The 21,482-nt window shown below is 43.9% G+C and overlaps 1 protein-coding gene across 1 annotated transcript in view; it reads right to left on the reverse strand.

The window, feature by feature from the left end:
• pdlim4 (PDZ and LIM domain 4) overlaps positions 1–21,482 on the reverse strand; it is a 31,833-nt gene that overhangs the window by 4,104 nt on the left and 6,247 nt on the right. The window contains exons 2-6 of the mRNA XM_084474102.1: positions 18,761–18,912; positions 12,431–12,506; positions 5,226–5,533; positions 2,805–2,974; positions 342–480 (exon numbers count right to left, since the gene is read on the reverse strand). Coding sequence (XP_084330228.1) covers positions 342–480; positions 2,805–2,974; positions 5,226–5,533; positions 12,431–12,506; positions 18,761–18,912 — 845 coding nt within the window. The remainder of the gene's footprint in view (positions 1–341; positions 481–2,804; positions 2,975–5,225; positions 5,534–12,430; positions 12,507–18,760; positions 18,913–21,482) is intronic.

Below are 21,482 nucleotides of genomic sequence, written 5' to 3' on the forward strand. Positions count from 1 at the left end.
TGTGTGTGTGTGTGTGTGTGTGTGTGTGTGTGTGTGTGTGTGTGTGTGTGTGTGTGTGTGTGTTTGATTGTTAGTGTGTTTCTGTGTGTGTGTTTGTGTGGGGCCTTATGCGTATGTACAAGCCCGAGCTTGGAGTGGGTGTGGAAGAGTCAGTTTAATCTTTAGAAATTGATATGTGAAAGACAAATACAATAGATGAGGCCGGGCAAGAGGCAGCATGTCCACAGGTTCACTTTGGTTTCCCTCTCTGGGAATGTTGTATGTTTTAATGACATGCAATCTGATAATCTTTGCATAATCTTGTGCTTTGTGCTTGATACCCGGTGTCATTGTGCACTTACACAATGCCGGTGCTACAGCGGGTGCACTGAGGGAGTTTCTGCAGCCCGGGTGAGGAGACTGGTATGGGGCTGGCTAGCTTGGGGACCGGAGACCTCACCGGAGACCGCAGGCTCCTCATGGTTTCACTCGGAGACTTACCTGAATATGAAAAGAAACAGAGAATGAGAAAATTGATTTAGTCAATATGTGATGACCGCATGGAAAGACTAAAGGCCACCCAGTGAGAAGACAGAGGTGGGATTCCAGAGACAGAGACACACACACACACACACACACACACACACACACACACACACACACACACACACACACACACACACACACACACACACACACACACACACACACACACACACACACACAGTTTGTTTGTCTCCACGGTGCCTTGCCTGGTTATGTGTTACTGCTATAGACATGGATAAGATGGATTGACCCTCCCCTCCAACACAAACCACACAGCAATATGAAAAGGCCCCCCGAGGACAGACACCCCCCCTCCCCTCCCTGTGGACTTGTTGATCATGGAAGGCAGGCTACTTTCCTCTATGCCTGGAGACCCTGCTGCTCATAAGTCATATTGTATATTAATATATCTCTAAGTCATTCTTATGTAACCTGACTTCTTATCTTCCAGCCACATGCTCTCATTTTGACCCCAATCCCCTCCCTGCCACCATCGCTGAAGGGTCCGAGATATCAGTACTCAGTACTAATTAATTATTAGATTCCTTCCAATCCCTTTGTCCTCTCTTGCTGTTCTGTTCCCCACGACTTTATTCAGTTTTTTCTATTTCTCTTTGGCCATCTCTCCATGGCCTTCCTGACCCCTATCCTCCTTCTGCTGGCCACGTGTGTGTGTGTGTGTGTGTGTGTGTGTTGTCAAAGCTTGTCAACGCACTTTGGACTTATGAGCAGGGGGGAGGGGGGTTTCTCCTTTGCCAACAGACCATGGAATATTCTCACACACACACACACACACACACACACACACACACACACACACACACACACACACACACACACACACACACACACACACACACACACACACACACACACACACACACACGTAAGGGGAGACCGCTTGCTCAAGAAATTTGTATAATTTAATCCCCAGCTGTGTATATTTCTTCAGGGATTTTACAAGTCAATCAACCTGTCAATCAAACAGGCAATCCGCTTTGAGTGGCTGAAAGTCTACCATCAGCAGCAGATTGAAAGCAACCCTGCTAAGGAAATTACTTAAATTATATTAGCAATTCTCTTTCTCTAATGTTCCCCCATTTTCCAGTAATCCTATTTATCTTCCACCCTTTTCTCATAATCATATGACAATAATGGTCACTTGTTATGATGACGACCAACAGCTCTGTGTCACCCGCCCCCTCCTTGCCCCTGTGACTCAGGGGACAACAAGGAACTCCAACGCAGTGCTTCTGGGAATCCTGACATAGGTCAGAGGTCAGACAGGAAACCCCTATGTCTCCCACTTGATTGTCCTCTTTAAAGAGCCAGTGAGCCCACTGTTTCAGGAATGAAAACAGTAGGAGATAAAAAAGGATGGCGCTTCACCATCCAACCGCATACCTTAGCATTATACTTTGTGTCCGGGAAGCCTAACCCTCGGACACTGCTGTTAAATAAACCACTGTTCAGAAGGAGCTTAGACTAGAACGTTAGACTAGAACTGTCCGAAAGCTCCACTTTCTTATGGATACCGCAGTAAACCGCTGCCCAGACAGAGCTCCACACACACACCACCACCGGGGCCCCTTGACTCGTGACGTCTGAGTGCATCGAAAAAGGCTCATAGATTACTATATTGACGATCAGATAAGACATATTACCAAGAGATCACTGGCTCTTTAAGGGATTGTTTGTGCAGCAGTGCTCCCGCAACCCTCCCACTCCCCAAGGCTGGAGCCATTAGGGCACTTCATCTTCCCTGTCCTCCTCTGACCTGTCATCCTCTCTCTCGCCGTCTCTCTCTCTATCTCCATTTGCACTCCCTCCATCACTTCCTTCCTTCCTTGCTCCCTCTGTCCATCTATGGGGAAACTCAAAGGAAAGCTATGCCATTATAAGGCAGGTGGGGGTGACCCCGACTTGATCTTAGCAAGCTGTACAGTCCTCCGACTGCCGAGACCACAAGCCTGGGGGGGGGGGGGGGGGGGGCAGCTTACAACACTTATAAGGCGTATCTTATACAAACAGAGAAGTCCGGACATTGAACTGGAGCTCACTGTCCCACATGCCGCTAAAGCTCATACCGAGATCAAGATTTTGCTTGACTGTAGAAGCCCCCTTTCACACACACACACACACACACACACACACACACACACACACACACACACACACACACACACACACACACACACACACACACACACACACACACACACACACACACACACACACACACACACACACACACACACACACACACACACAGGCCCTACCTCCGTCCTCGGCCTCCAGGATGACCTGCAGGTACTTGAAGGAGCCGGACTGTTTGGGCTGAGAGGCCGGCTCCTCGTGGTCCTGCAGCATCCGGTACACGTCCGACTCCACGTTGAAGCTGCTCCCGTTACCATGACGGCCCCCCGGTGACGTGACGTGGGGCTCGGGGCTACAGTCATTCAAATGACAAGGAAGAAAATACTTTTACCAAAGCATTTTAATCTTTAAGAGTAGCGGTTCAAAGAAAGGCTGTGAATTTCTTATATCTATAAATATGATGTTTTTCTTCACCAACTTTGAATGTGACCTGGGCCCTCATTTATAAAAGGTCTCTGCGCACGAAAATGTTGCGGACACAGGGATGAAAAGTGCGTACGCATCTTTCACCGCCAACGTCGTGATTTATAGAAAAATTCTTGTGTGTGCGCAGTTCTACGCATCCTTTCACCCTGGAGTAAAGGTCCCGCAAAGTTTTTCAAACAGTGGTCGCCGGAGACGACAACAGGAAGTTGGTGGCGGTAATGCACCATATCGGTTTGCAAACCGCCAATAACGCCAAAAGAAGAAGAACACGCCACCTCCCGATACCCAACGCACATTGCGCACCACATACTATGACTTCGGATTTATTTATTCATTTTATAAAAAGCACCCATTATGAAATATGAATTAAGGCAATATTATGTTCAACACACTACAACCCTTTCAAATCACAATCCTCGGCCAGACCAACTGTATCACTTAAACGTTTCATTAATTACCTTGATAAACAGGCCTACATTCAATAAGCCTGTGGCCATTTGAAATGAATACCCCTATTGGCCTATCAATAAAGCAAGGCCTAGGCTCCCGAACAAAATGCTTTTGCGGTGGTGAACTTCATTGAGAAGCACTTCTACCTCAGTTTGAAAAACGCGCTCTCTTCTTGGAAGGTGTATCCATTTTTCGGTGTAATGATAGGTCAGTAAAGGCTCCTTATATACTTGGAATATTGATTGATGAATTAGCATTGACCTTTTATTATTTTATTATGGGACGAACTTGGGAGGAGTATGGCGCTAGTGCACACACGCCAAATTCAACGCACATTGGTATTTATAACAAGAAGAGGGTGTACAGGTGTACGGTTTTATAAATCAGAATATTTTTGTGCATACGCACAGTCTGAGGTTTTAGGGAGAGTTTTATAAATGAGGCCCCTGGCCTTGGAATAAGGGTTGGTCTTCTAAACAAGGATACCAGGATGAGATTCAGGCCAAATCATTAAGAAAAAGACAAAAGAAAAATAAATAAATGTATGCTTGCAGATCAAAACCTCACCCTTTAGTTTCACTCTTTTGGAGAAGGAGAAGGTAGGAGAAGATAGCAACAAGAAGAAAAGAGTTACACAAGGAAATACTACGACGGAAGACTGGAAAGATCACACACACACACACACACACACACACACACACACACACACACACACACACACACACACACACACACACACACACACACAAAGTGAAATATGCATGCATACGCTACCTTCTGAGAACTTAACTGAGACAAAACTGAAAATTATGCTTAGCCTACAGTGAATTACTGAATTGAACAGCCAAAATAGCCTCCACATAGTGTAGTGAAGTGAATGCACATTGCAAACGATAGAAAGCCTATTAATGGACTGGTGTGGTCTGACTGGTTATCGTTGATTGGGTGAAGAAGGCTCATACTTACTGGCTGAGTTTTGAACCAAAGGACAGTGTTTTGAACCAATCAAACACAATGTAACAAAATACAACAGCGTTAAATAAGGCGATACACCAGCTTAAGCAATGTATTTTACATCGACTTTAATGAACCGAGTCTTCAATGAGGCATAGCGTTTACCCTTTTGGCCTTCCATAGAGTATGCATGTGTCTTTGTTCTGCACAGTATGATGCGGTGAGTTGATCACAGCCTCTTTGAACACACATTAGTCACCAGCCCACGGGGCCACAGGGTAATGGATTACCTCTCCAGCACAGGTACGCCCCCCCCCAGCGGGTAACCCAAGAGACACTCACTCCTCTACTGTAACCATTTAACATGCTGCACCATGCTGCTACCCTGCTGTGCAAGACATCAAAAGAAACCTACTACAGCTTTAAATTCCATGGCTGTGTTACTGCCACTTGGTGTGTGTGTGTGTGTGTGTGTGTGTGTGTGTGTGTGTGTGTGTGTGTGTGTGTGTGTGTGTGTGTGTGTGTGTGTGTGTGTGTGTGGTGTCATGGGCAGATGTGTAACTGTGAATGGCTTTGGTGTATCACTGTTTTCATCGGATGGAAGATTTGGTTTTTACATGTTGCGTAGCAACCAGTATATGTGTGTTGCACATGTGTCTAAATGTAAAGAAAAAAGTCAAAGAATTAAAACGATTATATGTGAGCCTCCTAACCTGTAGGAGGCACTGCCGAGCTGGAGACCTCCCATCTTGCCAGGCAGGGAGCGGTCTCCATTGCCGTTTAGACCGGCGGGACTGTTGTACTGCCCATGGCCGTTGCCATGGACATTCCTGTGGCTGTTACCATTCCCATAGGAGAAGCTGGGGCTGGTGTTGGCCCTGGCAGGTTCATTGTTCAGGTGAAGCGGTTGGGGGGCGGGGGGCGGTGGTGGGGGGGTGGCCCGGGTCTGATTCTCGGGCTCCTGGGTGTAGGATGCTTTCCGGCCGTAGCCTCCGTTTCCGCTGATAATCGGGCGGAAATTCTGGAAAACAAAATAAGAGACGGCAGGTGGGAACCGGTAAGATGAGGAGCGCTTTGAGGACGGCGGGAGAAGAAGAAGGACATCAAAGATATGTTACGAGCGACAAGTGTTAGTGTTAGACACTTCCCGATGTTGTTAGGGGTTTTTACAGAATTAACAGGGAGCTACTAATGGATGTCCCATGTTGTTTTGGTCCAAGAAAAAGAGAGAACACGTTAGAGGCAGAGATAAATAAAGAAGCCTAAGGACCTTCCAACTGAAGAAACTAATCGGAAAACCAAATTAGGCTTTTGTGTTGAGGTTTGAGGAGAAAAATACAGTGGCTTTAAATAGTTCCTTCTGAAGCAGTCCGGAATTGAGATGGCATGATTTTAAAACTGTACAATTTGACAAAAGCTTTTCCTTTTTTAAAGACATTTTTCCCCCAAAATGACCTTACTGCTACATACAAATACCAGCGTGTAGTCCTGTCTACATGGTTCATTACATGACTGATGACAGCACAGGAATACACCTTCCTCTAGTCAACTAAACCATGAACGATTGTCTACTAAAGCATGACCAGGGTTTAATAGACATACAGACTGACAATGCACGGCTTCTGTTTCCCCCCGTCCTGTCGGGCCCTTCTGTTTGTGTTCTAATGGCCCTCGCTCTGTTACAGCTGCCGACAGATACAGTGCTGCAGGCGGAATGCAGATTTATATGATCGCACATCTGGCGCCGTCCTAATAAAAATGCCAGATCGTCCACTTTCCGAGCTTTGGGAGTGATTTGAGGATTATATTAAGTACAGCAGACTGGCGTGCTTTCTCATTAGGCCAATCAGCTGTGAGACAGCTATCCCATTAAAAGAGATGAGTCTGACTCCCTGTCTGTATGTCCATGTCTGGACTGAATATAGACCGGTTTTAAAGTGAGAGCTTCATTGGCGGAAAACACCTGTTAAATCATCTGGTCTGTCTGTCTGACTACATACCTACCTATTTCCGTACTACATACCAACATTCCTACCAAACTATCTACCTTAATACTTACAACCTAGCTTCGACCTTACTAAACACATACCTACCAACAACCTACTACTTTATGACATACGTACCTACCAACAACCTACTACAAACAAACCTACCATCAACCTACTACATACATACTGTTATGGCTGGCTCGGAAGCCTCAACAAAATATGGAGACAGACAACAGTTTCTATCCTATTTCTAAGTGTTTTACTTTCATACATAACAAAAAAAAGTCTTGACCGTAGCACAATGTTGTCACGAGAAAGCAAGCCAGCCCTTCTGAGGCTGAAGGCATGGCTTTTAAGCACACCTTCGCAGGTGTGCACAATTAACTTCATTGTGCCCGTGCAAACACCCAAAGACCATTGCACTGCCACTGCAAGGCCAGTGGGGGTGTAGAGGGGGCGTAACAATACCTACAAACAACCTATCACTTTATGACATACGTACCTACCAACAACCTACTACATACATTCCTACCAACAACCTACTACCTTACTACATACATACCTACCGACTTACCAACCTGCCGCCTACCTTACTACTACCTACCTACCGATTGCTGTTTTAGATTACTACTATCTTAAAGGAGTTCAATCAATCTTTTTTTTTTTTTTATCAATTTCTGTCCTTTCATGTGCAGAGTAGGCAGTGGAAGGCATTGCATGGAGACAGTTGAGATGGGTCATATGCCCTTGCACAAGGCCATGTTTTATGCTTATTCTCACTGACTTGAGGATAAGTGCTCAAATGTTTTTTTCTCCCCGTGATATCCTATCCTCTTAGCCTGGGAGGGAGGGCCTCCAGAATGTGCTGACTTGTTTTGAAGTGGTTCCCGTTTTATGTGCTTTGTTTTGTGTTTTTTGTTTCAGCTGCAAGTGTAACTGAAAGGGAAAATCTGTTCTGCGATTCACTGAAAATACACTTTTTTTTGTATTTAAGTTGAGTATGAGTGCGTGCGCACCTGCATGCGTGCGTGCGTGTGTATGTGTTTCCAAAAAAAGAACGATGAGAGACTAGGAAAGAATGGCAATGAGTCATTTTAAGCAATGTAAAGAACAAACGAATGCCATTATATTTCAAATCTACCTTTCCATTCGCAGCTGCTTATCCATTAAACCCATGCAACCATGAACACATGCACACAACCAATGCATGCGCCTATTCAAGTTTAGAGGGGGGGCATAATTGGCCTGGATTCATGGACCCGACTTCATTCATCATGTTGACTTTGGTGGGGGAGGGGGAGGGCTAAAGGGGATGAAGGGTGAGGGGAAAGGTGGAGGGGAGCTTGATTGAAATCATCTGGGGTTTTACCCCAGATGACCACTGACACCCCCTTTCCTCCAACCAAGCACACTGGTGAGACTACACATCAATGTTAGAATATACATCAATGTGAGTACATAAACACAAACTCTGACTCACACTGGCGGAAAAGCCATTCACTTACGCACATGCGCACACACACACACGCCCGCACACACGCACGTGCGCACACACACACACACACCCTGACCCCCACCCACCCCCACTACCACAGACACTGTGGCACCCCATGTCCCACACTGACCCACTTACTGAGCTTGTTTATTTACCCCCCACAACTGCGACCACAAAAACTTAATTTCCTGGTGGGCCAAGAGAGACGCTCAAGATGAGCATAGATCAACATCGAAGGAGTGAGTGTAATTGTGTGTGTGTGTGCGTGTGTGTGTGTGTGTCTGTGTATGTGTTTGTGTTTATGTGTGTATGTGTATGTGTGTGGGTATGTTTGTGTTTGTACCATAACCTGCTACAGCTGGGGCTTTACACCATACGGATCAGGGCTGAGAACCCCCCTCTCAGTTAAACCCCCCCATCCCAACCCCTTCATCGACATGTTGACAAGTGGAGCAAACCAAATGTGGAGGAAGGGAACTTGGGGCTGCAGAGCCTTCTAGAAACCAAAATAGACAGATTTGGACGGTCTTCTAGGGATTACTGTCTTATAATTGATCACAAAACAATAAGACAAGGTGATTCACAAGGGTAAGATTTCAAAATAATGATTGTTTCAAATTTTTCAAATAATGATTCAGTTTTGTTTGTGCTGTCATGACATGATTTTGACATGTAAAGGGAAAGGGGCAAGGTTATTGGTCACCCGGACAAATGAGTCATTGCTGTGAGCCGTGTTTACATCCTTGAATGAATTCATGCACTATGGCGCAGGGCAAGTGTAAATATTGAGACGACTGAGGAGTCGGCTGAGGGCCTGAGGCACTATCCTTGTAGAAGCCAGCTACACGTCTGTGAGGACGGTGTTGGGAAATGAGAAAAAGACAATTTGTTCTAATAAATTTGAAACTCATGTGTCTAACCCAGGACAGGATCGGCTACTGGTTGGGCTGTCACAGATGGCCATTTGTAAACATCGCTTTTTTCCCAATTCTATATTTTTTTTATTACAAGAAACCTTTCCACACCTACAACCACAACATATTTTTTAACTCTAACTGACAATACTTCTGCCATCAATTTGACTCGAAACAGAGTGCAATGAGTGCCAACTTCAGGTATTTAACGTAAATGTATGAAAAGAGGAATTCAGAATAAAAAGGTTTTATCCTGATACCTTCAACTACCTGATCTTTTTGAGTCATGCAAAATCAGCTTCTGATGTTTACTTGCTATGAATGTCTTTTCAACAGGTTCCACACAACCTGTCAACCCGTTTCTCATCCATACCTTCCTTGAGTTCCAGCTGTTTGGAGTTCAAGCCGTGAAGAGATGCCGGCCCCTGAGTCACATAAACACTGTCTGTCTGTCAGTTCCTATTCATATTAGCTTGGAGACCTCGCTATGCTCCGATAGTACTTTGGCTGAGCCAGAAAGGTGCTTGGAACGAAGAACCTTGTGACGTGTGTTCCACGTCTAAGAGCTTCCGCATTGTAAGACCTCAATCTGTCCACAGAATAACTCATCGGTGATCGGTGGAAATTTCTATTTTCTATTGTTTACCGGGTAAATGTTCTGAAGTTAATTGGCCCACATTCAGACAAAAAACTAAACAAAACAGATATGACACACAGCTAGGCATTTTGATGCATTTTGTGATGAGCTCGGAAAGTTGCTTTCTGCATGCACGTAATGGTTTATTGTACCTTAGGAAAGTCACACCTCTCACAGAAAAAGTAAAAGATCAAGATCAAGATATATATTTAAATACGCTTTTGAAAAGCCTGTGAAAGTGAAAGCCTGATTGGGCTTTAACTTGAGTCATCTCCATCTGAATCTCATCACAGCACACAACCATGAGTGAGTCATTCAGAAAATGCCGCCCTTCCAGGATATTAGCACAGTTCCTTGGCGCCAAACCACCATACCTTCCCTGACTCCCCGAAATAGAACCCAGAGCTCACCAGATATCCTCTGAGGCTTCAAAATGACTAAAAAGTCATCAGGTCCAGAAATACTTTCCTTTCCACACTCCTTGTTTTCGGAGAAGCTCCGATGGAACCTTGGCAAGAGGAACCACATCACAGCACCCATGTGTCACTTCCTGTCGGGACGCTCAATCCCATATGCAAACTTTGGAATTTCCAACAAAGCATTGTGGTAAAGAACACTTTTTTGTAACCTGGCCCTGCGGAACGGCCCCAGCGGAGTTTGTAGGGGGATGAAATGTTCAAGCACTTGGACTCAATCTGTGAGTCACATATCAGTTACACACAAACATCAAATTACCATAATGGGGCCCTGAAGCCCTTTCAGGCTTTTGTATTGAAGTCCAAGCTTTTTGTTTCTCAATTTGTATATTTTTAAGTAGCATACACTCTAAGGTACAGACTACTCAACAATATGTATACATACTGTGTTGAATGGATGTAATCTTGGCTTATCACTCCTCTCACTTTTCTTATGTGACACCCCCATTTGAAATTCAACCAACCAAGTTCTTGCAAGAATTCAAGAAAGCATTCAAAGGCTATTCCTTTGTGAGATTACAATGTCAATGATCCATCCATCTATGATACATCTCTGCTTGTGATGTCACACAGGGATACATTTTGCTCATCAACGTGACACCTCAGTGTAGCATTGGGGCCCTTTAATGTTTCCATTCGTTGTTGAGGTATCCACATGACTGGCTGAACTGATTTTGATTGGTCCACACAATTCACAACAATTACATTGACGATTCAATGTACTGGTGACAGCTACCCGATTTGTCTTTCATTGCCTCACTATTGTTTGGACTAGAGTGTATACATCATTGCTAAGAGTTAACTTGGGGGATTACTGTAATTGCTGTGTGACATCATTGTATATAGTTAATAATGAATGTTTCTTCTTTCACCTCAATCAGCTTTATATCCTCAGGAATGTCCTCTTCACCAAGACTCAATCAGTCATTAGTCCGGCAGTGTGCAGCACTTGACTAACACACTGTCATATGGTTCCGTTTGGATTAAACTCAGAGCATGCTAACAAAAGTTCCCAGTGTGGGTTGTTGTTCAATGTGGTCTTTTTTTGGATTGGGAACAATCAGTATTGTTGAGTCCCCTTGATGCCACATCCAAATACAATGGTGTGGCAATAAAAGAGAAACCTGGCCTTGATAGAACCCCAGGGACTGGATGTAGCCCCCAGCCCTCCACTCCGCATGGAAAGAGGAGTCCACCTGAGTGAGAAGCTACAATGGGACAGACTTGGCACACAGAGACAGAGACAGAGACAGAGAGACATAGAGACGGAGAGAGAAAAATAATGTGTAAAAGAGAGAGAGAGTTAAAGAGATAGAAAGAGAAAGAGAGAAAGAGAAAGAGAATGAGAGAGAAATTGATTTACCATTCTCAAGTTACCCTCAAGCCAAGCATAAACAGTTGTAGCTGATGGTTCTCATGGTTCATGTTGGGAATTTCTCACATTTAATTAAAACCAGGACATGGTGTTAGCAATACACACACGCATTGCATTCCAAGATCATACAGTTAAATAACAATACTTTTGAGAAGGGATTTTGTTATTTTGTGAAGCACACACTGAAAAGATCCACCATCAAGAGCCATCCTTAGATAGAAATGTACGTAAATGGAGATGGCATAACTAAAATGACAGCAACACTAATTTGATTTAAAAAAAATTGTTTACCTCTAAGTAAACCAGCGAAGGAAAGGAAATTGACCATAGAATCGAATGTGTAATGATATAAAAAATCGATCAATCTTTTTTATATTGCTGTCTTTAGCCGGCTCATATACACAAGCACAAATGTACACACACCCAACACACAGACTTTGTGCACACCAGAATGAGGAGGATCCATAAAGCAAGGGTCCATAAAGCCTTAGTGTGTGCTTTTCAGCCTCTAGGGCTCCAGAACAATCAGGACAGTATTTCAAAGCACTCTGGCCCACAGTGGAAGGCATTGTCTCATTGAAGATCACGTGAATAATTTGGCAATAATGGATTTTATTCTGTTTTGTGCGTTTCCATGGACACTGTTTACGATAAGAACCTAAGACACAGGGACAGCCGTAGTCCTGAACATATCCCTGATGAATAGGGTGTTTTGTTTGAACGTTTATCTTGAACCTTGCCTGCCGTGTTGTGTGGTTTTTAGCACACAAATGAGTATTGCACTTGCAAGTATTGCAAGTTGTGGATCTAACTCCACCTTGTCTTTCACATTCAGTTTTTCACTGTGATATATATGCCATCATTGTATCTAGCAAAGGGCAATGTCAGATTTTCTTTTCATGTTACCTTCTTGGTTTATAGAATTTGAAAAAAAGGCAGAATTCAAAGAAATTTTGTTAATTCTAAACACAAAGACTGGTTTGGTAGATTGTTTCTGCACTGTTGTTTTTCTGAAAATAAACATGTTGTGTACCTGCGTGTCAGACTCCATGTAGGGACTTATCTTTCCGTCATCACTTCCGGTTGGTGACCACACTCTGTCATTTGACCTGGAAGACAGAGGGAGAGAAAAGTGTGTGAGAGAAAAGTGGAAGACAGAGGGAGAGCAAAGAGAGTAAAGGGGAGGTGGGGGGCAGAAAGAAAGTTTTATGTAGGAGATTGTTGGACATTACTGAATAATATTTATGAATGTGTGTGTGTGTGTGTGTGTGTGTGTGTGTGTGTGTGTGTGTGTGTGCGTGATTAAGCTTATTCATTCTTGAGTAAATGTTTTAAAGCGTTGGAAATTGTGGAGGAAAAGTTAGTTATGCATCATTACACTATAACCTTCTGCATCCTGGTATCTTTCTTAAAATCTCAAAAAAATATATCATATGTAATATATTAAAATGTATATTTTTTGTCCCACATAATTACTGCCATTAAAATAAGTCATAAAGCATCAACATTATGTGTTTATCACAATGACAGCTTCAAATATATGTGTGGCTACTGAGTGGGAAAATATGAGAAATATGTTTGACCTTCATTTATTAATTTTGCAGTGTTAAAGAGGACTTTCAAGTTTGGAAGCAGTACACAGTTGCATTTCTCGGGAAAGAATAATGGGCTTCATTATTTGTTCTGTTTTGGAAGATGGCTGTTGCCATGGCATTTACCATGAAGTGGGTAGACACATTCTAAAAGGGCAGTAACATGCATCTGAGAATCCATTGAGAAAGATGGAGATGCACCACTATTAATGGACTTTTTCCTTTCCTCCATTTTTTTGTAATAATTTTGTTGTTTACAGCATTACCTTGTGGTCACTACGATCTAGATCTTCACTAAAGATCTGCATCGTCGCTTAAGATCTCGACCTTTAGTGACCCCATGATCCCAAGAGGAGGGGCAACTATCCCTGTGTTCTTGCCAAATACACACCCTGGCACTTGTACCAACAAGGCCCTCTTATCATCCCCCATTCTCTAATTTGAGACACTGATAGCCCGTGTGTGGGGAGCGTTCTGGTGCATAACGGAAGCCACGGATCACCAAGGTGGGTGCTACACAGTGGATGAGGCGTCACTACCCCTGCCCCAGACATACACACTCACTATGTTAGGCACCATCGGTACCTTGAAAAGCGGCCTTTAATTATTATTCAAACCTTTACCTAAGCCTAGAAGCTCATTGAGATTTCCCTCATTTGCAATGGTGTTGAGGTCCCTCAAAAGGCAGACTTAAACAATTCAAAGATGACCACACTAAAACAATTTTTATGATCCAGGGGTAGTGAGGTTGCCAATCTTGAAGATGTGTTGTGTGAATTCAGAATAAACCCACCACACTTGAAGAAAAGACAGCTAGCATAGTAAGTAAACCAACTAAGTTTGTCATGGGCTGAAAACAGAATATTCTAAGATGCATGGTTTGAGTTGGTTATTCACCAGTGGTTCCAGCATTTCTGCCAGATAGGGAACTTTGGATATTGGCCTGAGTCTGTCTCCTCCATTGTACAAAATAATCACATGAGTGGACTTAAAGATACTGGTAATTATACCAGTTGAAATTGAAAGATTAAATATTTTCTATTTGCCCAGTGATAAATGGAGTGGAAAGCTTTTTGAAAAGAACTGATAAAAGTTTATCTGCTCAAATAGATTTCCTGGTATCAAGGGTTTGTAGTGCATTGGCTAAGTCACTTTGATAAATCGGATGTAAAGCAAACTAAGAGGCATGGTTTACAGGGTATGGAAAGAATTGGCCTTCCTTATAGTGGCTCTGCATTTATTTCTCAGTTGACTAAATGCTACTGAGAAATGGAAGGGTTCCCTGAACATCTAGAGAACCGGCTCTGTATCTTTCTTTAAACAGAGACTTGGTAGACTTAGGTAGTGAGGACAGAGGATGAGGATGCTCAAAGTTCTGATTAATCCAGTATGCCATCTGTTGGTCAGCTGAGGTGGGATGGGCAGGGGCAAGTGGCATCCGGTTCTCCACTCACAGGAGCCACTGCAGAGCCAAGGGTCACCATTAAGTTGATGTGCCTCTGTCCGTCTCAGATGTGGTGTGTTGACATAGTTTGATGTTGAGGTAAGTGCACCCATGGAGGGCTAAGCTAAGCTAAAGACAAGCCAACTCAGATGGCAAGCAGCTGTCAATAACCACAAACTCAGAAGTGTGATCGCAGCACAATAAATAATTTAAGAGTCAATAAAATTGGGAAAATAATTGAGCTAGAACAAATAAAATCTGGTTTTACTGTCACTTTAATCCAGGGCCAAGCGGTGACTTTTGCCACGAGGCATGCTGATGAGCCTCCCCCCCCCCCGCCTATGTAGACTAGTGATAAGCTGTGCCAAATTCAGCTCTAACACAATAACGGCTTGGCCCCACCCAACGTGTGGCCTTGGGTGTGGCCTCCCAATCACTTTGTATTGGCCATGTGCGTCAGGCCAGGGATTCTAGGAAGGCTTTAAACTACATTTTCGTGTCAAGATAATATGCAATGCCAGTGTGTTGCCTTTCAAGTAGCCTATGCATTGGATTTTTCCTACCACCATATCCTACTGTATATCCTACTGTGCTGGTGTTGGTGTGGTGTTGGTGTGATGTTCACAACATTGGGTACTGGTGCTTGAAACTTTATCTAAGGCAAAGTATCGCTTAATTGGGGCAGCAGAGAGCCTTGTTGCGCTGTGCGAAGAGATTAAAAAGCTGAGGCCAATTCATCTTTTCTCCCAACACCCACTCAGTGCTTTGATAATATGATGACAGGGTTAACCCTAACCCTCACCCTAACCCTAGTGCATGTGTGATATGCTGAACAAGTTTCAGCATTTAAGGACAGAGCAGCACAACTCAGTCTCTCTCTCTCTCTGTCTTTTTTTCCATCTTTCCTCTTCCTGTGTTACTAAACAGGGGACCAAAAGGACTGCTATGAACCTCTAATCTCTCCATCATCTCTGTCAGTCCATCTTCCCTTTTTGTCTACATGCCTATCCCCTCTCTTGTCCCTCTGCCCACTTTACATGAAAGGCCTTCCAAAGGACTTTTAACTTTTGAACTTTTGAAGGTGGCAACACAAAGGACACGACAAAATCCATTTTTCATGTACCAATCATTCAGGTCTAAATTTAGCTTGAGCTAAGATGACCATTGCATCCACAAGCGTGGCTATCACGTGATCCGTTCTAGCCCGAGCTGGAGTGCGTGGTGTCTTCATGCTCTGGCCTAAACGGAAGACCAACTAAAAATATACAAAGCAAATTTTTCATTTGGCTGTTGCACTTTTTTCTCCTTTAAAGGTGACATATTATACCACCAGGTGTGGTGTGATTAGCCGTTACAAGCCGTTTTGAAAAGCTGCCTCTTCTGACATCAGAAGTGGGCATGTCCACCTAGATTTATGACGGATAGATCAGCAACGTTTGCTACAGTCCACTGGGTGGGCTAGTAGACTGATCTATCCAGCACACATCTAGGTGGACACACCCACTTGTGATGTCAGAAGAGTTTCAAAACAGCTTGTAATGGCCAATCACACTCACACCTGGTGCTATAATATGTCACCTTTAAAAACCTTCAAAAAAGGTTTTCTACTTAGGGATACCAGCTTGTACCAGATATCCTCTTTTAAAACTGAAGGCTATCGGAGACTTAACCCTTAAAACGGCCAGGGATGGTGAACAGGGGGGTTTTGACGGACTGTGGATCGGGGCAGAGGGGGTTTCTCACTGGGTTAGGGCGGAGACAGCGGCGTAGGTCTTATGGAGAACAAGGTTTACAGAATACCGAAAAAAGTCAAACAACGGCTGGACTGGACATTTGATTATGAACGCAAATTGCAGCAACCCCTGTAGTCAAAAATGCTGCCAAACTTTTTGAAAACCTGATCTACTTTGATACATATTTGTCTGACGGTTTTGAAAACTTTTGACCAGGCCTAGGCTAGGAGGTATGGACGATCATAAATAAAAAATAATGATACCTAAACCCTAGTTTCCACAGATACTCTATAAATACACTGGAAAATCACTGGAAAGTTCAGCAGTTCGCTGGCGTAGCGGTTGCTGGGGTCGTGGTCGCTGGGGTCGACTGTGTGTGTTGTGAATACTTTTTGAGGCTGCCAGCAGCTTTAACTATTATCATCATTATTTTCTATATTTTTTGCTCACTATTTAATACACATATACCCTCACACCCATACACAAAGACACACACCATCACACAAACACCCATGGATACAGGGGAACAGTAGGATCAAATGAACACAAGGAGGCCAGCTCTGTGACTCATGTGTGATGCCATTGTGGGAGTCAACTGGCAGGCCTGCTGCTTTTGAGTGGGACTTGACCATATAACAAGACCATCATCTGTCTGGCAGACCACCAGGCAGCACTGGGCTGGCTGATGGTGGGATGAGGAATGGGGGTGTACAAGATGGGCAAGAGACAGAGACAAAGACAGAGTCCCAGAAGACAGCCAGAAGACTTGAGGGCCATTGTCTCTCTGGCTGGCACCCAATACAATGCACTGAAATTGGACAGGAGAGGTCCAGTTTCAGGTGATACTTTTTTTTTTTTCATCCTTCATTATTTCCTGCCTTCCTTCCCTTCTTCCTTTCCTCCTCATAAAGCATGATTCACAGTTTCTGGTCGTTCTCTTTTCCAGCCACTCATTAATGATATTATTTCATGTTCTGAACCAAATCTACACTTTTCTCGTAGGGCAGCAGCTGCATGCGGTTGGCCAAGTCATGACCTAATCTCTCTTTTCTGTTTCATGAAGTTCCCCGGCCACCAAGTATTGAACTACTCTCTCTGCCTTGGTCTTCTACCATATGAATATGATACGAATGAATAAAACTGTGGGTGATAAAAGTGATGAATTCAAGAGTCATCATGAAGCGACGTTTTTAAGATCCACAAGGCCTCTGGTGGCAATGACGAGTTACTGGCAGTTATGGGTCAACAGCAGCACAAAATAACACAATTTCTCTCTCTCGCTCACTTTTTTCAGTAATGTCCTTGGAGACTTAATATGTGGCTGAGATTACATACAAGGAGGATTGTGCCCTTTATCCCCAGGCTTAGGAAGAGGAACCCAACACAGGAAATACTGCACTCAGTGTGTAATTGAATTTCCAGCCATATGCATAGCATGACAATTTTGGCCATAAAAATACCTAGGAAGGCCCTGTATGGGTTTTCCCCTTGGTCTTGTGAATCTATGCCCCTAAACGTTCCTCTTTCTCCCTCTCTCTCTCTCTCTCTCTCTCCCTCTCCCTCTCTCTCTCTCTGACGTTGGGCTATGTCTACTGTTTTGTTTCTCTTACTCTTCTGATCGTATGGTGCCTTTATCTTTGAGTCACATCTAATCTCTCCCTCTCTCCCCCATCAATTTACTGCTTACAGCAGACATCTTGTATATACAGTCTGGTAACTCAGGTATGCATTACCATCTTCTAATGTGAGACCTGACTTTCTGCTCTAGTTTTTAACTGCAGGGAAGCCCCGCCCACCACCCAGCACCTAAACAACAGGTCCTCTGTGGGAGGATCTGTTGTTTATTTATTCTGTAAAGACCCCCCCCACACACACATACACCCATGCAGCCACACACACCCATGCAGCCACACATAGACAACCGCACACCCACCCACCCACACGTGTGCAGACAAACAAAGCATGCATGCTACACATACAAACACAGACACACAATACTCTACTGCTTCACCACATAAGCAGTAGGGTTGAAACTGTTATTGCTGCACCGACACATTCCACAAAAAGGTCCCATTCCAGGGGATAGGAAACAACCACGTGTCTGTGGTCCCAAATTCTCGAATAGACTATGCAATAAAATGTAAAAAATTTGTGAAATAATAATAATTTAAATGACTGAAAAACATTTACATGATTGGTGGTGTTCTTGCAAAGATGAGTTCAATACAACTGTCCATAAATCCCATGTGCATGGGTTTCTGTTCACATAAGCAATCAGGGCTGCAGGCTGGTGGCACATGCAATGGAAAGTTGAAGTGCCACTTTAGTAGAAACACCAATGCTGCTTTCATATCTGGCAAAGCATGAAGGGCAGTTGCTGCCGAACCAACCTTTCTGAAATCTTTCACCTGCATACCAGCACTGTGTTCACCTGCACACGAGCAGTGTGTCCGTTAGGTTGTGTGCCCTCTTACTGCAGGTCTTGAGCCCTGACTCGAATACTATAGCAATTAAGTCACACGAGTCTGTGTGTATGTATTTAGTCTGTGTGTACATCATGCCTGTGGAAATATGCCCAATAAATGTGTATCTACCCGCTGACTTGGAGCGTGAGCTTCTGAGTGCACGTCTTGATTCTGTTCTGGGCCTCCATGTGAGTCATGGTTGCTGTGCTTTCTCCGTTGATGGTCAGGATGGTGTCCCCAGGACAGAGGTCCCCCTGGGCCGCCTTGCTGCCCACTGTCACCTGTCACAAACATACACGCGCGCACACACACAAAAACAAACACATAACCGCACCCACGGAAACACACAAACACATAACCACACCCACAGACACACACAAACAGACACACACAAGACCAGTCACACCGGAGAAGGAAGGGAAAATGGGAAAACTGTCAATTTTGTGTTGGAGAAAGAAAGAAATCCTGAAACACCATGGGATGGGAAGTGAAAGGTGTGTTAGAGAGAGGATAATATTAGGGTGGACATGCCATGGCCCGGGTCCCAACCCACCATAGGACTGTCTGTGGTGGGTTGCAGGAGGACCGTGGGCAGTGCTTTAGGCTTACATTACAATGACCAGTCAGCAGATACAGGGACTCGCCACACAAGAACACGACTTGATTTTAGATTTGACGCTTGAATGCAAAAAGGTTTGGATTCAAAAACAATGGTCTGGAATATTTAAAAAATTGCATGACCTTTGGAAATTGTGGATAAAAACGATGTGAGATTTTACGATCCTGAAGTAAATGTTCAACCCCCCAGCAATCTTAAATCACTCAATCTAAATATTTGGGAAAAGATTCCCAGGCTCAGAGCTCTGCCTTTGAACAGAGATTGCATCTTTATAGGCCACACTAAAACCTTGACACCCATCTGTGAATCATCAACCTGGTGGTGCTAGCGAGAGACTTTGTTCCAATATCTGCTTATTACTTCCTGATAAATGTGTGACAATGTGACTAGATCTTGATCTCATCCGATACGTCTCAGGGCTGTATGTGTGGTTTACACTAGCTACGTGTGTAAACTCTTCTTTATATCATTTTGCTCTTGGATCCTTCATTGCTTCAGCTCACGGCCTTCTTCAGGGCCGTTTGAGGACTGGTCTGTGAGTCTGGAGGCACTGGGGGTATTTTTCCACCTTCCAAAACATACCTGGTGATCTTTGTTAATAATTTCCCATGATTGCACACACACACACACACACACACACTTTCCAGGCAATCCACATGACCGGTCATCTGGTTTAGGCCGTGAAAGCTTGGATCCAACCGACCAATCACATCAGCTGTCATCAAACCAAGACATCCAAAAGGAAAAAAGGCACCAGGCAAACGCTCATCCTCATATGGCAGCAATCTGGAGTGGAAAACAGACGGTGCCGCTGCCTGATTAAATTACACAAGACATGCTCTGGAAGCGTCTACAAAATGGGAACACGCGCTGTGTAATCGCTTTGTGACACTCGTGTGCTTCAGCTGGCCACAGCCTTACCAACATTGACATTTTCTTCCTTTTAGATTTCTTTCCCCGGCAAGTAAAGTTCCCCATAAAAAAAATCATGAGGGCAGCCATTTGTGCAACATTCTTGGCAACATTCTTGAAGCAGGTAAGGTATTTATTACCCCTTGTTGCTCAAAGGCTCTGCCTCAAACACAGTCTTTACCACTTCTGCTGGGTAATTCCTTTGAGCCTGGGCCTTAATGGGCTGGCGGGGTTCAAAGCCTCTAGATGGAGAAGAAGATTGAGGAAGGCCCTGGAGTTGGTCCCAATGCCCAAATTCAGCTCGCATTCAGCTCGCAAAGACACGGTGGATTCAAGAAGACTTTTGACACCAATATGGATTTTTTAGGGCCGACACCGATACAGATTTTTTTCCGTCAGCCTTAAGGCCAATTTACACCGCAGACGTTTTAGACGCGTTTTTTAGTCGGCCGTCAGACGTCCGACTTCAGCTAGAGATAGAATTCATTCAAACTAGTGCACTGATTTACACCGGCAGCGTTTTACGCCCGTCTCACGGCCGACCAAAGCTTAACTTACGCTTCACTTCTATTTTCAAGCGTTTCTGAAGCGTCTCGTTATGATGTTATCTGATCTTGAGAATATAGTGAAATAAATGGTGGCGGTGTGAATTGATACGCCTACGTTACGCCTACGTTACGCTCACGTCTCTCTCTCGCCTGTGGTGTAAATTCCCCTTTAGCCGATGACTGATACGCCAATACCGATTTTCTTGAGCCGATATTTGGAACTGCTTTTGCTCCCTCAATTTACATCATAAAAATGAGACAATGATGATAACAAATGTTACAAGTCTCCATTTAAAAAAAGGAACATTTATTGAACTGTCTGTAAATCATGGCGGGAAAAAATATTGAAAAAGAAAAAATAATAATAATAATAAAATCTGCGAAAAAAATCGCAGATACCGATACACGTAAAAAATGCAAATATCGGATGGCCGATATATCGGTCAATCACTTATTACAATGGTCCGCATTTACACTGATGAGAATATATATTTATTAACGTGGATTCATACTCAAGTTTTCGTATGTGCACAATAAGGCACTTCACTTTAACACATACATTTTTTTTTTATATTGACTGGTTGACAGAGGTTTTAACTTTGTGATATTTTAAGTATTTGTAGGAACCCATGCCACAGCCAATGAAGCTCTAATGTCTCTGTTGCGTCTCTCAGAATTCTTCCTTAAATGCCTTCCAATGCACCTGGCTCTCAATCAGTTCTGGTAAGCGGAGAGGTCATAGGCATAGTGGGAAACATATGCGTGTGAGTGT

This window comes from Micromesistius poutassou (genome assembly GCF_964030765.1).
Source record: "Micromesistius poutassou genome assembly, chromosome: 10".
NCBI classification, from domain to species: domain Eukaryota; kingdom Metazoa; phylum Chordata; class Actinopteri; order Gadiformes; family Gadidae; genus Micromesistius; species Micromesistius poutassou.